At 32.3% G+C, this 21,893-nt stretch overlaps 1 protein-coding gene across 2 annotated transcripts; it reads right to left on the bottom strand.

Annotated features, from left to right (window-relative positions):
• Positions 1-468: 468 nt before the first annotated feature.
• On the bottom strand, positions 469-10,733 carry LOC134687467 (F-box/LRR-repeat protein 2-like). Of its 2 annotated transcripts, none has more exons than XM_063547790.1 (2): positions 10,601-10,733; positions 469-2,162 (listed from the first exon to the last, which is right to left on the bottom strand). In XM_063547790.1, the coding sequence occupies exon 2, from the start codon at positions 2,135-2,137 to the stop codon at positions 482-484; it is 1,656 nt and encodes a 551-aa protein (XP_063403860.1). In that variant the 5' UTR covers positions 2,138-2,162; positions 10,601-10,733; the 3' UTR covers positions 469-481. The 2 variants fall into 2 exon arrangements, with proteins under 2 accessions (XP_063403860.1, XP_063403861.1); XM_063547791.1 differs by lacking the exon at positions 10,601-10,733 and adding an exon at positions 10,341-10,486.
• Positions 10,734-21,893: the final 11,160 nt, after the last annotated feature.

Below are 21,893 nucleotides of genomic sequence, written 5' to 3'. Positions count from 1 at the left end.
CCTATAGGTAACTGTTTTTTTCATTGCACATGCTTTTTTCAGTTTTTCTTTATACCAACGGAAATAAATATCCAAATAATATTAATAAAACAGTGAAAATACCCAAAATACCAAACGAAAGGAAAATTCAAACCAGAAAGTCCTTTACCAAATGACAAAATCATAAGCTCGAACAAAATTTAAACGAATGGAAAACAACTGCAATATTCCTGACTTAGTGCAGGCATTTTCTTTTTAGAAAATGGTGGATCTACAGTACCTAGGTTTCCGCGGTTTATAGAGGGGTTTGAATTGACCATCTTGTGTTTTATGAAGATGTTAATCTTTTTGTTGGGTTTCTTTGTTTTAAAGTTTTTAAAGGACAAATAGTTCCTTTCACTTTTGTTGAAGAGGAAAACAAATCTTATTCCAATGGCATTTATGATAGTGAGATGAAAGATTTAAACATAAAGTCAAGAAAGACGAAAAAATATTTTAATAATCAAGTAATTAATTTTCTTTGACAAATTATACCATCTATTTTTATCTCTGGAATGAATTCACAAAGATCAAAAATGTTATCCTTTATGTTAAGAGTTAACCCAACACAGTTGAATAAATCTAGGCGATGAAGATCCGGACAGTAGTTCAATATTTGTAAAATGGACTCATCATCTAAAGAATCACATCTTGCCAGGTTTAACCTTTTAAGGTGACAATGGTCATGTAATCTACGAGTGTGATTAGACTCCTGGTGTTGAGAGATATTAAACTCCAAGTCAGATATCTTATGATTTCCATGGTCTTTAGTATCTGCCAATGATCTTGCATTCTTGTTTGATAGATTTGCTGGTTCATCGCAAGCAGACATTGTAGCAGGATATAATCGAACATGTTTTAAATTTTTCAAAGACGCAAACGTTAAGTCATCAAGATATTTCAAATTACAAAGTATATGCTGGAATCCAGCGCTTGTCATTTTGTTATATCCGGTTAAATGTCCACTGAATTCGAGACGTTTCAGTCGTTTGCAGTTTGTTCCAATATTTATAAGTGATTTGTCTGTAATGTTAAAACAATCATTTACTATGATAGTTTGTAAGTTGCTACAATTTTCAAAAACAGCTTGAAGACCAGCATCTGTTATATGTTTTAAAGACTGAAATTGTATGTATTTAAGAGATTTACAATTTGAAGCTATGGTAAATAGATTCGAATCTGTAAGTTTGGGTGCATGATCATGGTCGTTTTTGAAAGATAACTTTTCAAGGTATCTACAGCTTTCTGATATTTTCTGTATTCCTTTTGTTGAAATAGAGCCTAAATTACCTTCTACTGAGAAGGAGATGAGAAAAGGTGCAAACTGAGCGATGCCAATTAAAGTATCATCATTGATATTAATGTTAAACAGGCTTATATTCCTCAAATTGATATTTTGTTGGATATCCATAAAACATCTGTAGGAAGTAATTGTTTTATCGAGTTCTAATGTTGTTAAGTTGCTACAATGATGTAATATAGAAGACACAGTTTCGTCATTCACACGGTTCACACCTAAAGACAAATTGCGCAAATATTTGCCTTTTGCACAACACAATTTGACCAAGCAATTTTTCCATTTTTCTTCTGAACATTGTTTGCACTTTTGCCTCAATCCTAAAGCAGAACCACCATGGTTAATTTCTAGTGTACGTAATTTGATATTTGATATGATATCAAAGTATTTTTCTAAATGTTCACATGCACCAAATTTCACAGTCAGGCAAGACAGATTTCTGTTTCGATTTGCCAGAAATTCTAAAATTTCTATAAATTTACTATTTCCGAAATGTGAATCTCGTAAAGTTAATTCCTTCATCTCAATGAAATCATGTTTTATTAATTTATTCAAACACTCGCCACCTTGATTGGAAAATAGACTTATATACAGACTTTTCACAAATGACTTGACCGTTTGTATGTTTTCGTCTGACCACATGATTTTCTGATTCTCTCCTCCTAGATCAACCATACACAGTCGCCTCCATAATGTTGGCGAGAAGGAAAGCATTTTCCAACGAATGCAAACGTTTCTTATAACAGAAACAATATCTGACTGGAGCATGAAGTGAAAGATGAACACCAAGATTTCATCTGGTAAAACGCCTATGTCTGCCATTGGGATACGTTATCAATCTTGTTTTCTGAAGTAGAAAAAAATAAACAGTTGACATTTAATCAGAATTCTTAATTGAATAACAAATTATACTTTATGAATTTTATGCGCATAAAACTATACTAAAAAACATGAACGTACAATAATTGAATACTTGAAGAGCTGTATAAACAAAATTGACATATAAATAATAAGCAATCTATCTAAGGTCCGTTTTGTCAGTGTGAGTTTCAACCTTAATTTCTGCATAATGGATGAATTTCAGAAGAGTTACTAGTAGTTATAATGATGAAACCCTTGAGGACATATATTTCCCCAGCAGTGGTACTTATCCATTGTTCATTAATAGTAAAATTAACAGTTTACCAATTGTATGCTTAGAAGCGTTTTCTGGAATAACATCATCAGGACCGCTCTTACAGCAAACTATTTTAAAGCCCAGGGGGATAAGAATCGAAACATGATAAGAGCTATACGACAAAAAGTTTTAAAAAAAATAGCTAAATTTATCTTATTTCATATTCTCTTGAGAAAGAACCTTAGTTTCTAATTATTCATAAATTAATAAATCGACACTGGGTATTTCTTTAACTCCCTAATAAATGCTTACCCTTCCGGAGCACCTGATTTCACCGATTTTTAGTGGAGTTTTTGTTGTTTCTTACTTATTATTTATAACTGTTGATGTAAATGTCTTTTGGTTTTACGAGTCTTGGTTTACTCCTTGGTTTTGATTGTTATTGTCTTAATAATAAATAAGCATACACACAACTTTAATGATTAGACACTGGGTATTTAATGAATCAGATAAGAAAAAATCTCGGACATATCACCTGGTGATACCATCGAAACTTATAGTCCACCCGCAGCGGTATCGACCCAGTGAGGCAAACATAAATTATACATTTGATAAATTGTATGCAACCGATACGCTTTTCTTGATACACCTTTATCAAGAAATCTTAGTGCATATATATATACACTTTTTCACTTTTTTGGTCTTTTGGAAAATGTTGTTTGTGCTGTTTTTAGACCCTTCTACAACGAAATTTGTTTAACATGCACACGTATAAAAATTGCGGTTTTTATCCAACGCAATCATAGGTTTGAACGTAGTTTTCAATTTAGACTCGTTTATATTTTTTGTTTGGGCTTTGTATCATATTTCCCCTCCGGTTTATATGATCCGTTCATCCTATATTGACTCTTTAAATTCAAGAGTTTATCTAAAAAATGAGGGTACTTTTTCTAAAAATGAGGATACTCTTTATATGGCCTTCCAAATACCGTTTCGATCCCTAACATCACTGAAGAGACATCTATTGTCGAAATCCGGATCTGGTGTACTAAAATATATTGACACCGTATGTTTGTGGCATAACATCGCGGCCACAAGTTTAAAAAGTTTTTCTGTTTAGTATTAAATTTATTTAGATCCATTTTGTTACATCTTGTGATCAATTTTATTTGGCAATCGCCAATGGCAGTCACCAGGGTTAAAGAACATCAGTTGTTCGACCTGTTAGTCAAATGCGTTTTGTTTAAATACACTTTTTCACTTTTTTGGTCTTTTGGAAAATGTTGTTTGTGCTGTTTTTAGACCCTTCTACAACGAAATTTGTTTAACATGCACACGTATAAAAATTGCGGTTTTTATCCAACGCAATCATAGGTTTGAACGTAGTTTTCAATTTAGACTCGTTTATATTTTTTGTTTGGGCTTTGTATCATATTTCCCCTCCGGTTTATATGATCCGTTCATCCTATATTGACTCTTTAAATTCAAGAGTTTATCTAAAAAATGAGGGTACTTTTTCTAAAAATGAGGATACTCTTTATATGGCCTTCCAAATACCGTTTCGATCCCTAACATCACTGAAGAGACATCTATTGTCGAAATCCGGATCTGGTGTACTAAAATATATTGACACCGTATGTTTGTGGCATAACATCGCGGCCACAAGTTTAAAAAGTTTTTCTGTTTAGTATTAAATTTATTTAGATCCATTTTGTTACATCTTGTGATCAATTTTATTTGGCAATCGCCAATGGCAGTCACCAGGGTTAAAGAACATCAGTTGTTCGACCTGTTAGTCAAATGCGTTTTGTTTAAATACACTTTTTCACTTTTTTGGTCTTTTGGAAAATGTTGTTTGTGCTGTTTTTAGACCCTTCTACAACGAAATTTGTTTAACATGCACACGTATAAAAATTGCGGTTTTTATCCAACGCAATCATAGGTTTGAACGTAGTTTTCAATTTAGACTCGTTTATATTTTTTGTTTGGGCTTTGTATCATATTTCCCCTCCGGTTTATATGATCCGTTCATCCTATATTGACTCTTTAAATTCAAGAGTTTATCTAAAAAATGAGGGTACTTTTTCTAAAAATGAGGATACTCTTTATATGGCCTTCCAAATACCGTTTCGATCCCTAACATCACTGAAGAGACATCTATTGTCGAAATCCGGATCTGGTGTACTAAAATATATTGACACCGTATGTTTGTGGCATAACATCGCGGCCACAAGTTTAAAAAGTTTTTCTGTTTAGTATTAAATTTATTTAGATCCATTTTGTTACATCTTGTGATCAATTTTATTTGGCAATCGCCAATGGCAGTCAGCAGGGTTAAAGAACATCAGTTGTTCGACCTGTTAGTCAAATGCGTTTTGTTTAAATACACTTTTTCACTTTTTTGGTCTTTTGGAAAATGTTGTTTGTGCTGTTTTTAGACCCTTCTACAACGAAATTTGTTTAACATGCACACGTATAAAAATTGCGGTTTTTATCCAACGCAATCATAGGTTTGAACGTAGTTTTCAATTTAGACTCGTTTATATTTTTTGTTTGGGCTTTGTATCATATTTCCCCTCCGGTTTATATGATCCGTTCATCCTATATTGACTCTTTAAATTCAAGAGTTTATCTAAAAAATGAGGGTACTTTTTCTAAAAATGAGGATACTCTTTATATGGCCTTCCAAATACCGTTTCGATCCCTAACATCACTGAAGAGACATCTATTGTCGAAATCCGGATCTGGTGTACTAAAATATATTGACACCGTATGTTTGTGGCATAACATCGCGGCCACAAGTTTAAAAAGTTTTTCTGTTTAGTATTAAATTTATTTAGATCCATTTTGTTACATCTTGTGATCAATTTTATTTGGCAATCGCCAATGGCAGTCAGCAGGGTTAAAGAACATCAGTTGTTCGACCTGTTAGTCAAATGCGTTTTGTTTAAATACACTTTTTCACTTTTTTGGTCTTTTGGAAAATGTTGTTTGTGCTGTTTTTAGACCCTTCTACAACGAAATTTGTTTAACATGCACACGTATAAAAATTGCGGTTTTTATCCAACGCAATCATAGGTTTGAACGTAGTTTTCAATTTAGACTCGTTTATATTTTTTGTTTGGGCTTTGTATCATATTTCCCCTCCGGTTTATATGATCCGTTCATCCTATATTGACTCTTTAAATTCAAGAGTTTATCTAAAAAATGAGGGTACTTTTTCTAAAAATGAGGATACTCTTTATATGGCCTTCCAAATACCGTTTCGATCCCTAACATCACTGAAGAGACATCTATTGTCGAAATCCGGATCTGGTGTACTAAAATATATTGACACCGTATGTTTGTGGCATAACATCGCGGCCACAAGTTTAAAAAGTTTTTCTGTTTAGTATTACATTTATTTAGATCCATTTTGTTACATCTTGTGATCAATTTTATTTGGCAATCGCCAATGGCAGTCAGCAGGGTTAAAGAACATCAGTTGTTCGACCTGTTAGTCAAATGCGTTTTGTTTAAATACACTTTTTCACTTTTTTGGTCTTTTGGAAAATGTTGTTTGTGCTGTTTTTAGACCCTTCTACAACGAAATTTGTTTAACATGCACACGTATAAAAATTGCGGTTTTTATCCAACGCAATCATAGGTTTGAACGTAGTTTTCAATTTAGACTCGTTTATATTTTTTGTTTGGGCTTTGTATCATATTTCCCCTCCGGTTTATATGATCCGTTCATCCTATATTGACTCTTTAAATTCAAGAGTTTATCTAAAAAATGAGGGTACTTTTTCTAAAAATGAGGATACTCTTTATATGGCCTTCCAAATACCGTTTCGATCCCTAACATCACTGAAGAGACATCTATTGTCGAAATCCGGATCTGGTGTACTAAAATATATTGACACCGTATGTTTGTGGCATAACATCGCGGCCACAAGTTTAAAAAGTTTTTCTGTTTAGTATTAAATTTATTTAGATCCATTTTGTTACATCTTGTGATCAATTTTATTTGGCAATCGCCAATGGCAGTCAGCAGGGTTAAAGAACATCAGTTGTTCGACCTGTTAGTCAAATGCGTTTTGTTTAAATACACTTTTTCACTTTTTTGGTCTTTTGGAAAATGTTGTTTGTGCTGTTTTTAGACCCTTCTACAACGAAATTTGTTTAACATGCACACGTATAAAAATTGCGGTTTTTATCCAACGCAATCATAGGTTTGAACGTAGTTTTCAATTTAGACTCGTTTATATTTTTTGTTTGGGCTTTGTATCATATTTCCCCTCCGGTTTATATGATCCGTTCATCCTATATTGACTCTTTAAATTCAAGAGTTTATCTAAAAAATGAGGGTACTTTTTCTAAAAATGAGGATACTCTTTATATGGCCTTCCAAATACCGTTTCGATCCCTAACATCACTGAAGAGACATCTATTGTCGAAATCCGGATCTGGTGTACTAAAATATATTGACACCGTATGTTTGTGGCATAACATCGCGGCCACAAGTTTAAAAAGTTTTTCTGTTTAGTATTAAATTTATTTAGATCCATTTTGTTACATCTTGTGATCAATTTTATTTGGCAATCGCCAATGGCAGTCAGCAGGGTTAAAGAACATCAGTTGTTCGACCTGTTAGTCAAATGCGTTTTGTTTAAATACACTTTTTCACTTTTTTGGTCTTTTGGAAAATGTTGTTTGTGCTGTTTTTAGACCCTTCTACAACGAAATTTGTTTAACATGCACACGTATAAAAATTGCGGTTTTTATCCAACGCAATCATAGGTTTGAACGTAGTTTTCAATTTAGACTCGTTTATATTTTTTGTTTGGGCTTTGTATCATATTTCCCCTCCGGTTTATATGATCCGTTCATCCTATATTGACTCTTTAAATTCAAGAGTTTATCTAAAAAATGAGGGTACTTTTTCTAAAAATGAGGATACTCTTTATATGGCCTTCCAAATACCGTTTCGATCCCTAACATCACTGAAGAGACATCTATTGTCGAAATCCGGATCTGGTGTACTAAAATATATTGACACCGTATGTTTGTGGCATAACATCGCGGCCACAAGTTTAAAAAGTTTTTCTGTTTAGTATTAAATTTATTTAGATCCATTTTGTTACATCTTGTGATCAATTTTATTTGGCAATCGCCAATGGCAGTCAGCAGGGTTAAAGAACATCAGTTGTTCGACCTGTTAGTCAAATGCGTTTTGTTTAAATACACTTTTTCACTTTTTTGGTCTTTTGGAAAATGTTGTTTGTGCTGTTTTTAGACCCTTCTACAACGAAATTTGTTTAACATGCACACGTATAAAAATTGCGGTTTTTATCCAACGCAATCATAGGTTTGAACGTAGTTTTCAATTTAGACTCGTTTATATTTTTTGTTTGGGCTTTGTATCATATTTCCCCTCCGGTTTATATGATCCGTTCATCCTATATTGACTCTTTAAATTCAAGAGTTTATCTAAAAAATGAGGGTACTTTTTCTAAAAATGAGGATACTCTTTATATGGCCTTCCAAATACCGTTTCGATCCCTAACATCACTGAAGAGACATCTATTGTCGAAATCCGGATCTGGTGTACTAAAATATATTGACACCGTATGTTTGTGGCATAACATCGCGGCCACAAGTTTAAAAAGTTTTTCTGTTTAGTATTAAATTTATTTAGATCCATTTTGTTACATCTTGTGATCAATTTTATTTGGCAATCGCCAATGGCAGTCAGCAGGGTTAAAGAACATCAGTTGTTCGACCTGTTAGTCAAATGCGTTTTGTTTAAATACACTTTTTCACTTTTTTGGTCTTTTGGAAAATGTTGTTTGTGCTGTTTTTAGACCCTTCTACAACGAAATTTGTTTAACATGCACACGTATAAAAATTGCGGTTTTTATCCAACGCAATCATAGGTTTGAACGTAGTTTTCAATTTAGACTCGTTTATATTTTTTGTTTGGGCTTTGTATCATATTTCCCCTCCGGTTTATATGATCCGTTCATCCTATATTGACTCTTTAAATTCAAGAGTTTATCTAAAAAATGAGGGTACTTTTTCTAAAAATGAGGATACTCTTTATATGGCCTTCCAAATACCGTTTCGATCCCTAACATCACTGAAGAGACATCTATTGTCGAAATCCGGATCTGGTGTACTAAAATATATTGACACCGTATGTTTGTGGCATAACATCGCGGCCACAAGTTTAAAAAGTTTTTCTGTTTAGTATTAAATTTATTTAGATCCATTTTGTTACATCTTGTGATCAATTTTATTTGGCAATCGCCAATGGCAGTCAGCAGGGTTAAAGAACATCAGTTGTTCGACCTGTTAGTCAAATGCGTTTTGTTTAAATACACTTTTTCACTTTTTTGGTCTTTTGGAAAATGTTGTTTGTGCTGTTTTTAGACCCTTCTACAACGAAATTTGTTTAACATGCACACGTATAAAAATTGCGGTTTTTATCCAACGCAATCATAGGTTTGAACGTAGTTTTCAATTTAGACTCGTTTATATTTTTTGTTTGGGCTTTGTATCATATTTCCCCTCCGGTTTATATGATCCGTTCATCCTATATTGACTCTTTAAATTCAAGAGTTTATCTAAAAAATGAGGGTACTTTTTCTAAAAATGAGGATACTCTTTATATGGCCTTCCAAATACCGTTTCGATCCCTAACATCACTGAAGAGACATCTATTGTCGAAATCCGGATCTGGTGTACTAAAATATATTGACACCGTATGTTTGTGGCATAACATCGCGGCCACAAGTTTAAAAAGTTTTTCTGTTTAGTATTAAATTTATTTAGATCCATTTTGTTACATCTTGTGATCAATTTTATTTGGCAATCGCCAATGGCAGTCAGCAGGGTTAAAGAACATCAGTTGTTCGACCTGTTAGTCAAATGCGTTTTGTTTAAATACACTTTTTCACTTTTTTGGTCTTTTGGAAAATGTTGTTTGTGCTGTTTTTAGACCCTTCTACAACGAAATTTGTTTAACATGCACACGTATAAAAATTGCGGTTTTTATCCAACGCAATCATAGGTTTGAACGTAGTTTTCAATTTAGACTCGTTTATATTTTTTGTTTGGGCTTTGTATCATATTTCCCCTCCGGTTTATATGATCCGTTCATCCTATATTGACTCTTTAAATTCAAGAGTTTATCTAAAAAATGAGGGTACTTTTTCTAAAAATGAGGATACTCTTTATATGGCCTTCCAAATACCGTTTCGATCCCTAACATCACTGAAGAGACATCTATTGTCGAAATCCGGATCTGGTGTACTAAAATATATTGACACCGTATGTTTGTGGCATAACATCGCGGCCACAAGTTTAAAAAGTTTTTCTGTTTAGTATTAAATTTATTTAGATCCATTTTGTTACATCTTGTGATCAATTTTATTTGGCAATCGCCAATGGCAGTCAGCAGGGTTAAAGAACATCAGTTGTTCGACCTGTTAGTCAAATGCGTTTTGTTTAAATACACTTTTTCACTTTTTTGGTCTTTTGGAAAATGTTGTTTGTGCTGTTTTTAGACCCTTCTACAACGAAATTTGTTTAACATGCACACGTATAAAAATTGCGGTTTTTATCCAACGCAATCATAGGTTTGAACGTAGTTTTCAATTTAGACTCGTATATATATATATATATATAGTAATTCTACTTATGAACGACATATTAATAATTAAAAAAAAAAGGATAATCTGTTACATTTTCAATTATAAAGATATTTTGACAGTTCAGTAGATTAACGGAATGATATTATAGTGTAATAGCATACGTAATCAGTCAAGCTAACACTTAATCACATCCTTAGACTATCAGAAATATGTTTTTAGCTTTGATCATTTACTTGTTTGTTTATTTCAAAACAGTTACGATTGCACTTACCAAACAAAGAAGATATAATTCTCGATACACGTATATCTACATATAATGCTATGTGCCAGAAAAGTTTCCCTATGGATACATTCAAGTTAATATTAAAAACAAATATTTCAATATGTTGTGCAATGACTTATATACGTATTGGTTAAAGCACTCGACAGATTTGATCTAAGTATACAATCAATGTCTTTAAAGATTAATTCTAAAATTAGATGAAGGGAATCGATTATCGAATTTATAAAGTTTTTAAACCTATTACTTACCTTGATCAGAAGATATATATTTACTCAATATATGAAGTTTTTGATTATATGACTCTTTTGTTATGAAAGCGCTTATTATGTAAACATTCTTTTTGTAATATCCTGTAGATCACTAAGACATAATTTACCGAAGGTCAAGGAAAAATAAATATTGTTATGTTTCATTTCTATATATATCAATGACAAATAATGAAGTCACGTGAATACCTTACTTGGTTTTACCAAGGATTTGTATAGTTAGTCTAACTATACAAATCCTTGGTTTTACTAATGCCAACAGTTAAAAATGTAATCGGTTTTATGAATAAGTGGTTATAATTTCTATGCATATGCATGGGTATTTCTTAAAATAATGTTTTGACGCAATTCCTCCTTATATTATGTATGCTATAGTAGTAGATATAACAATGTTTTATTTGGAAACTGACCATTACGTTGGTTTATATGCTAAATGATTCTCGATTCAATTTCACCGAACTGTTACATACAGGTGAAATCATCCGCTATGTATTGTAGTATATGTGTCAGCTTCATGAGTACCTAATTTGAGAAATTTTAATATCTGATTTTTATTATTTTTACAATCCTATGGCTGCAATATATTTAAAATGTCATTAAACAGTATGTTATAAATCCTGTTCAGTTTAAGATATAGAAAAGTACCATTCTAAGAAATTGAAATTTGTTTCTTTTCCCTTTCATGGTTTAAAGGTTTAGCACTTATTTTTTTTATAAGAACTGATTTCTATAATAGACCTGACGTGGACATATTTTAAAGAAACACGTGACATGCCAGCTCCAGACTTCAATTAAACTGATTGAAAGATTGTGATTTCAACATATGAATATCAGGCACAATCCTTCCCGTTAGGGGTTTAATATCATACCATCATAACATATATGAGAAGAACATAACCCGTGTCATGCCAACAACTTGTTTTTGAATAAATTTGTTTAGTTCTGATGCAAAGACCCTATAAATGAGTCAATATTAACGCCAAAATATGCAATCTTTAATGGCCTAACAACAGTATTGTAACTATATCCCTTCTTAATAAGTCTATTTAAAGGTTTTGTTAGTTTCTGAGGTAAATACTGACATTTTTGTGCTTTATAAAGAATATTTCCATAAGAAATTGGATGTGAAATACCTGAACGTATAAGAAGTCTGCATGTTGAGCAATATTTACGAATGATGTCCTTATACCGATGATAAAATTTAGTAAATGTTTTGACTAGTTTGTGATATCGAAAACCCTGGTGTAAATTTTTTTCAGTAATACAAAAGATTCTCACGTTAAAATCTAAAACATTGTTACATACACGAGCGAATCGTACAAGTTGATATATAAAATTACACCGGAAGATGGTGACAAGGGAACGTCACCATCTAAAATATGATAATTAACGATAGGAAATGAAAAATCATCTCTTTTATCATAAATATAAGTATTAAGCTTTCCGTTAGTGATATAGATGTCAAGATCGAGGAAAGGGCAGTGGTCATTGTTAGTATTATCTTTATTTAAAGTTAGTTCAACAGGATAAATTTCTTTATTATACATACTAAAGTCGTCATTATTGAGAGCCAAAATATCATCCAAATATCTAAAAGTATTATTAAATTTGCATATCAGATGTTGTTTCGATGGGTCTTTGCTGATATTTGTCATAAATTGTAACTCATAGCAATACAAAAACAGGTCCGCGACAAGTGGTGTACAGTTATTCCCCATTGGGATTCCGATAACCATACGATATACGGAATCTCCAAAGTGAACAAATGTGTTATCTAGTAAAAATTCAAGTGCATATATGTATCAAAGCATGTCCAATTGACATAGTTTTTTGGTTTATTGCTACTAAAAATGACCTAAAAGAGTATGAACATATATATTCACATTTTGACTTTTTAAATGCCCATTTAATTAAGTGTGTGAATTTTTTCTTAATTGTCAATTAACGGCCAATAACTACGGCCGTTTGAAAGGAAGGGTTTGCAAAGAAAGTGCAGATACCACAGGGAGAAATAGTGTTAAAAGAAGGTTATGTATAAAAGTTGGAAAGAGGAATTGTTACAGTAGGAACATATTGGGTGAGCCTAAACAATATTTTTGATCTATATTTGTGCTGCTAGAGTTCCTGTAGAGACACTTGTAGAGGACCATAGTTGCATATTTAGAGACAATACATATGTCAACAGAACGAACGATAATGTAAATCATATAGTTTCAAGTGGTGATACAACATGATACATTATGATGCAAAGTTTAAAGAATAGAGAAGTTAAAATCTGAATACAACACATTATTAATTCCATGAGTCTGAAGTGCTTTTCTAGGTTACTTGCATCAAGAAAGCCGATTATATATATCATGTCTGACTTTATTTTGGTTGCATTTCAAATACACAATTAACTACATGAAGAATAAGAAGTTTATTACAATCATATTGAAGACACTGTATATCATATACCAGTCGTTCACAAACAAACAACAAATTAATTGGCTCAAAATTCTAAATTCAGGGTTTGATTTCAAAAATCATTTAAGGAATCTTAAAAATTTTATAATACCGAACTCCAATCCAAGATAAACTCAAAAAGGAGGATTTCTACCAAAGCGATATGTATTCTGAACAAAACTAGCAATAAAAAAATGATGGGTGTATTCCTAATAAAAATTTAATTTTTTTTTTATTCAGTACATTTACAGGGAGGCCAACATATGGATGTTTATTGCGTATAAGTATTTTAATTGGCTATATATAAATATTTGCAAGAATACATTAGGTATAACACTGAGTTTTCCCTTGTGGATACTTGAATCTATATTGCTTGTTTTTTCCTTTGTTGAAGTGTGTGTCCTGTTAAGGTTGTTGTCAATAATGAAATATTATTATACTGTCAGCAAGTGAGAGGTTAAGCTAGCTTTTAAACAAGGGTTTTCCATTATTTTTTGCTTTAAAAAAAATCTGTACCATGTCGGGAATATCACATTTGTAATCCATACGTTTAATTTGTTTGAGCGTTTAATTTGATTACGGACTTATCGTTTTAAATTTTCCTCGGAGTTCGGTTTCTTTGTTCATTTATTTTCTAGATACTGATGTTGTTTATCGTCTTTATAATGTGTCATGGTGTTCTTTTTATTTATCTTTGTATATTTTCATGCTTTTATAGTAATGTCCTTTTGACGTTGCACGGAATTTATACATCCCGTCATTGTCTTATTGTGCTACTGGTATGTTTGGTTTTTTTTTGTATTCTTGTTTTTCATTTTTGCCTTTGTTCTTTGTTTATAATGTATTTATATGCCATTTTGTTTTCCTTTGTGCACATACATGTCTGTTTTCGTGTGATTAATATTATAAAACAGTGTTGACTGGATACCAAAAATTGTAACGTTTTTACCATTCCGTGTTGAAGTCCGTACTTTAACCTATAATGGTTTACTTTTTAAATTGTTATTTGGATGGAGAGTTGTCTCATTGGCACTCACACCACATCTTCCTATATCAATATAATGGAATTCAAATAACCAGGTTTAATCAAACATTTTCTGCATAAAGAAATGTATGTACAGAGTCGGGAATAAGATAATTGTTTCTGGGATTTTTCTTTGCCTCTTGATGAGGAACATTATTTATGAAAAAAGTCTTTGTTTCACTCGTCACCTAAACGTTATGGTTAAAAGGGGATGTGATGTTAACAGTTAAACATAAACAAACCAAAAGCTAACATGTTTTGTACGTAGAAAAATTAATACAGTACTAGTATTTAAAGTCATAAGAAACCTCAAATAAAAAAAAATAATGCATATGTTTTTTATAACTCAATCGATAGTTTTCATTGTAAAACTTATGTACATATACTTTTTTCTGAAGAAAATTCTTTAATTTATTAATATTTAGAAGAAGTTTACTTTATTTGAATTGCTTCCTTCCAGCAAGCAATTCCCCCGATATATTTTCCGTATGCAAGGTGACCTCAGTGTGACCCATCTCGTAAAAATCCGGTGACCACAATACGCATGGATGTCCTTAAAATAAATTATTATCTGAATTTACATGTTAAACACGTGCTCAATTTCCATGCTTTTTTGTTTATTTTTCGTCAATTGTTGACAAACAGGTGACAATCGTTAAACTTCGGCTTCAAAACACGAACTTTAATTACCTGCCATATTTTCACAACACTGACCGATTGAAAAAAAAATTGACGATTATACGAAGTTTACACGAAAAAAGTGATAAATTCGAGCACAGAAGACTAAGTTTATGATGTTTGTATGCATTGGTTTAAGAATTGGAAGAACATTATTTTTCACCGGTCACTCGTTTCTTATGACTTTAAAATAACACTTTATAAATGTCGTTGTATCCGAGGCGCTCTTCTTGAATTCCATTCATCAGCAACTTTTAAAACCAACAATGTTCAAATTCAAAACTGTATAAATACTTAGTGATCTAAACGCTCAAAGGAGACATAAAGGAATAGCCAAGACATTATATTAGGTAAAGTTCGAATAAGGAAGTTAAAATATCATTTGTTCTCAAATATTTCTAAGTGTTTTAATAAAAAAAAAATCAAACGTGCAAGTTGTATATATATATAGCCAATGTCACAGCATGTTCACGACTTCTTGGATTAACCACTTCTATCATCGAAAAGGGATTAGAATTGGCTTATTGTAACAATACAAGATCGTGCAATTCGATTTCCAAAATGCATTCTTATCAGTAAAAAGTCAGGACTGATACTGTTACTATTTACTTACGCTTATTTTTATACTTTGATGGGCCAATTGATTTATTTTGTATCAAAGCCGGAAGTTGTCGACTTTTGTTATCTATTCGTATTTCTGTATCGACTTACATTTGAATAAAAGCGACTTAAGAGATCATAACTCATAAAGCCAAATGGATATGCAGTTTTTTAACATAACATTGTTTTTATTAGTGGTTTGCGTTACCGCCACTGCAACAACCATGTTTATGTTAGAAGCCTGGAGTCCAAAATCAGTAAATAGGACCGATTTACTATGTCCGTCATATTGTTTTCAAGACTTACAAAATATTCATCACTGCTGTGTTTGCAGCGCTGAACCTGAATGGCATTCATCGTCCAATTTCACACTGTTGTCACTGGAGTATTCTAAATGCGATGGCTCTGCAATAGTAATTGGTGATAAACACAATTCTATTCCTGCTATTATAAACCATCAGGATGGATATCTTCAAAGACTGCCAACGAATCTATGCGATTTTATAATCATCCGGGAAATTGATCTCAAGAGAAATAAGATAAGTACAATTGACTCTATTTCATGTTTATTAAAGTTGGATACACTAGACCTTAGTTATAACAAAATATATCATATACTTAATGATGCATTTTCTACGTTGCTCCACTTGCGTATACTTATACTGACACATAATGGTCTTACAAAGCTTGACCCATTTTCTGTTGCTGGAACATCCCTATCAATAATGCTCCTTGATTGTTCGTGGAATTATATGACAGAACTTGACGCGAGCAATTTCATTCCTGAAAAAGATTTCTGTGAATACAAGTTTAATTCTAATAAAATCACCAAAATTGTGAACAAGGGTGGCTTCACTCTTAATATCGATAAAATTTATAAAGGTGGAATAGTTGATTTGACTGGAAATTTATTTTCCAAATTTATTGATTTTCAAGAATTAGGACTAAAAGACATAAGAACTCTTGGTAAATTAATGTCATTTGGCTTTTTGTTGAGTGATGCAAAGTTTGACTGCGACTGTCATATGGAACCATACTTGGAACTAGCAGAACTAGTTATAAAAAAAATATGGCGGGACTATTTCAATATGTCGTGCTGGAATCCACTTGAATATCGGGGATTATCAATTCCAAATCTAGTTTTAGAAAAAAAGTTAGATTTGTTCATCTGCAATATAACTGAGAAATGTCCAAGATATTGCAGATGCTATCACCAGCCACATAAACGAACAACAGTAGTCAACTGTACAGGCGTTAATCTGGAAGCTTTACCTGACCATGTTCCGGAGGCAGCTAACTTGACTATCTTATTAAAAAATACAAAAATAAAAACTTTGGAATCACGAAACTACCTCGGAAATGCAATTTTTATAGACATGTCTGATACTGGTTTTAGTGAAGTTGAAAATGACATTTTTATGCAAATTCACAATGAAGCTAATTTCCTGATGAAGGGACATAATCTTCATGAATTGCCTAGAGGTTTTCAAATACTTGACCCTTGTATTGCACAACAAGGAAGAACTGTAATAAAATGTAATTGCAATCATTTGTGGATAAAAACTTGGCTTGAAAATAAAAACGCAGCTAGATGTGAAGGTAAAACATTAGTAATTTGCAATACCGATAATGGACATATTCCGATAGTATCCATGAACAAAGGCGATTTATGCGCAACTTCAAGGATATATTTTAAAATTATGTCAATTACATTTGGCGTAATAGCGATTTTAACGTTTGTTTTATCCATCATCTCTTATCATTATCGGTATGAAATATACCTTGTATGTCGTCAACTAAAATCAGTGTCCAACAAGGTGAATGCCGTATGCAAATATGATGTTTATTTTTCATTCGACGATGGCAACCCATTTTTGAGGTATTGGATTATGAATTTCTTGGATTTAAAACTTAAACAGGAAGGCTATCGTAATTTTATTCCCTGTCGGGATACGATTCCCGGAGACGTGGAGGAAGCAGGATTTTTCTTGTAATACTTAGCCAAACGTACGAAGACGACGACAATATTTGGACAAACCTGGAATGGAAATACATTTGGAACTACTTCTACAATAACAAGGATCGCAAAATAGTTATCATCAATTATGACCTTATAGATTGCCCAGTTGACTTGAAGCTCAAAGCATTCATCCGACTCGGTTTAGATGTAGGCTTTGCTCCTAGGAGACATATTCTCTTGGATGCAATAAAACAAAAACTCGAGGTTCCCTCTCGTGGCAAACAGAGTTATATCAGAAATACAAAACTAGAATTTGAATCGGCCAAACATTCAGTCGCTGAACAAAGAGAACCAGATGCTCCGCAGGGCGTAGCTTTATACGACCGCAGAGGTTGAACCCTGAACAGTTGGGGCAAGTATGGACACAACATTCAAGCTGGATTCAGCTCTAAATTTGGATTGTGATTAAATAGTTGACACAGCATAGGTTTCTGACACAGAATGAATGTGTTCTAATGAAATTAAAATTTTTGTTTTCTCTTAGAGCAATTCACTATGCTGTTGAATATTATTCCTCTCAAAAAAATGTTTGAAGAATTTTTCTTTTTATTTATGAAATTTCAAATGAGAAAATTAAACCCAATTTTTTTAATCACATCCCCCTTTCCCTTATTCCAAAACTAATCTCAATTAAAATTTCTAATGGAGTTTGCAACAATAACTACTCATTTAAATACATCATAAAATATTAAGATGTAAAAAAACTGCTTGTTATCACTGAATGGTAAAGATTATTTTAATTTATCAGTTGGTAGTAAAAAGTGAATATACATTGTATATTGTATATATAACAAAGATTTAAGTTGATTCTGAACAAAGAAAGATAACTCCAAATAAAAAAAATTCTTACAATTAGATATTTCTTGCTTACTATTCTGGACAAAGAAAGATAACTCTAATTAAAAACAAAATTGCTATTTCACAATATTTTGCAATAAGATATATCTTGCCATTGCGCAATACTGTGCAATTGAAAAGACTTGCTATTGCACAAAACTTAATATAATAATTTTAGATCCTGATTTGGACCAACTTGAAAACTGGGCCCAGAATCAAAAATCTAAGTACATGTTTGGATCAGCATATCAAAGAACCCCAAGATTTCAATTTTTGTTAAAATCAAACTAAGTTTAATTTTGGACCCTTTGGACTTTAATGTAGACCAATTTGAAAACAAGACCAAAAATGAGGAATCTACATACACAGTTAGATTTGGCATATCAAAGAACCCCATTTATTCAATTTTTGATGAAATCGAACAAAGTTTAATTTTGGGCCCCGATTTGGACCAACTTGAAAACTGGGCCGATAATCAAGAATCTAAGTACATTTTTAGATTCAGCATATCAAAGAACCCAACCGATTAATTTTTTGTCAAAATCAAACGAAGTTTAATTTTGGACCCTTTTGGACCTTAATGTAGTAGACCAATTTGAAAACGGGACCAAAAGTTAAAAATCTACATACACAGTTAGATTCGGCATATCAAAGAACCCCAATTATTCAATTTTGATGAAATCAAACAAAGTTTAATTTTGGACCCTTTGGGCCCCTTATTCCTAAACTGTTGGGACCAAAACTCCCAAAATCATTACCAACCTTCTTTTATGGTTATAAACCTTGCGTTTAAATTTCATAGATTTCTATTTACTTATACTAAAGTTATGGTGCGAAAACCAAGAAAAATGCTTATTTGGGTCCCTTTTTGGCCCCTAATTCCTAAACTGTTGGGACCTAAACTCCCAAAATCAATACCAACCTTCCTTTTGTGGTCATAAACATTGTGTTTAAATTTCATTATTTTCTATTTACTTAGACTAAAGTTATTGTGCGAAAACCAAGAATAATGCTTATTTGGGCCCTTTTTTGGCCCCTAATTCCTACACTATTGAAACCAAAACTCCCAAAATTAATCCCAACCTTTCTTTTGTGGTCATTAACCTTGTGTCAAAATTTCATAGATTTCTATTAACTTAAACTAAAGTTATAGTGCGAAAACCAAGAAAATGCTTATTTGGGCCCTTTTTGGCCCCTAATTCCTAAAATGTTGGGACCAAAACTCCCAAAATCAATACCAACCTTCCTTTTGTGGTCATAAACCTTGTGATAAAATTTTAAAGATTTATATTCACTTTTACTCAAGTTAGAGTACGAAAACTAAAAGTATTCGGACGACGACGACGACGACGACGACGACGACGACGCCAACGTGATAGCAATATACGACAAAAAAAAATTCAAAATTTGCGGTCGTATAAAAATCGGAAGAAAATCATTCAAGGGAAATGTCAGTTGTGTGTTCATCTACGATGATTTTGGAAGAAGTTATATGACTTAACCCATACCATGACGTATATATTCGCGATATGGAGCGGTTTTTCTTCTAATTTAAACGAAGATATGGTCTCTACGCTTGCAAATAATTCTCTTGTTTGCAAACGACGCATTAGAACACCTTTCAAGTATTTTTTCAAAGCAATTAATATATTTCAAATGAGTGCTGTTTGTTTTGAGTAAATTAAACTTAATTATTAGAAATGCCAATTAGTGTTAGAAGGAGTAATGGTTCCATATCCATTGCCTTCATTCTTATCGACCATAAGTTACAAGGATACAGATAATAGGCATACCTCTTTATAATAACTTATCGACACAGACATATAACCATGCATATAACACATATCGACACAGACATATAACCATGCTTATAACACATATCGACACAGACATATAACCATGCTTATAACACATATCGACACAGACATATAACCATGCATATAACACATATCAGACAAACAAATGTACTCCCATGCATACTACAAGTATCAGTTTAACACACAGTTTCACAAATATGAACAATATCTACTAGAATGGGAAGTTGTGTTATTGCCTCGAGAACAAATAATTTATTTATTTTTAAGGGTAAATTTTCACTGTTTTTCTTTTTGAAGATAAAAAAATTAATTGATTGTACAACTCGTAACGTCTTTTCATTTCAACATGTTGGTCTTTACCACAGATTTGCATCCATTTGGTTTTTACTTCATTTTCAAAAATTTTGAATCGAAGACATTATCATAATATTAACCAATACAGTGAATATTACATTTCAAAAATAGTATATCTTTGTTGTACAGGTTTTCATCGTCGCAATGGTCGTTTCGAAGTGACAAATGAAGTGTATGCATTTCTTCTTCGTCTTAAATAATCTATAATTTAAAGATTTGAATAAATTTACCGTACATGAATGACATCCATTTGTAAACTGATAATTTTAACGTATGTTAATTGAAAAAAATTGATATCTACGAGTTGGTATTGTGTAGGTTATATTACTCTCAAATGTGCTCAGTGTCACCTTGGAGTAATGAGCTTACACATCAGCTATTTGGAAGTTGCCTGGTACTCCTATTGTTTGTTGTAGTCACAATGTCGTCTGCCAAAGGCGATCGTTGATCTCGTGCAAATTTTACCGTAGTTGGGTTTGTTATTTTTGTTGTTGCTGTTGTTTGGTTTTTTTTGGGGTTTTTTTGTGTGTGTGTGTCACATAGTCTTTCAACCGTTTTAGTTCTTATAAAACATTGGCTTTGAGTTTTGAGCTTTGTTGATGAATGTAATTCAGAAAAGCGCATCAGACGCCTGTTTTAATTTTTCTTTATCAGTCATATTCATATTGCTTCCATCAGCTCCATTATATTGTCTCATATACAGTTCGTTATCTCTATATTTTAAGTAAGTCTATTATTTTAGCCTGATAAACTATTTTTATTCGGGCGTCTTTTGTGGCCGAAATGCGAATTTGGCGTGAGAAATTTTATTTTAGTATCTATGATTAGCTTATTTACTATGCACATATGTTTTGCATAGATTAGAAGAGAAATCAAGGTAAATTACTTGAAATTGAGTGGATCAAATGAACTTTAAAAGCAGGGCATCGACAGGGAAAAAGGTAAAATAACAAAAATAGTAAACTACAAGAAAATTCAAAACGGAAAGCCCTTAAATTAAAAAAACATATCAAATACATCATACGAAATTGCAAACAATTGTAATATTCAGACTTGATACAGGCATTTCCGTATGTAGAAAATTGCGGATTAAACCTGATTTTATAGCTAGCTGAACCTGTCACTTGTATGACAGTGACATAAAATTAAATTGACAACAATGTGTGAACAAAACGAACATTCATCAAAGATAAAAATGTCAAATAGGGATACAGCAGTCAGCATCACTATAAAACAAACAATTAGGTAAATAAAGAAAACAACATGAAATAAATACAAGCGTCTCCAATTTGGCATACATTTTGCACCATGCGAAACCACACCTGTCAAAATGTCACAATCGGGAATTGGATGCAATCGTTAACATAAAAAAAAGTTCTGGTATGTAAACATCGAAGAATTGCAGTAGATACCACTTTTGACTAATCGGAAACTGTCAAAAGATATGGCACTATCTTAATCTCCACATTTGATTAAATACCCTTTATCGACCAACTGTGT

This window comes from Mytilus trossulus, chromosome 10 (assembly GCF_036588685.1).
Source record: "Mytilus trossulus isolate FHL-02 chromosome 10, PNRI_Mtr1.1.1.hap1, whole genome shotgun sequence".
NCBI lineage: Eukaryota > Metazoa > Mollusca > Bivalvia > Mytilida > Mytilidae > Mytilus > Mytilus trossulus.
Note: the sequence above shows the minus strand (reverse complement) of the source record. Positions and strands in the feature narration are given on the sequence as shown.

Bases quoted from the DNA above. Each gene is read 5' to 3' on its own strand.
- LOC134687467 (XM_063547790.1), bottom strand. From the start codon at position 2,137: ATGGCAGACATAGGCGTTTTACCAGATGAAATCTTGGTGTTCATCTTT.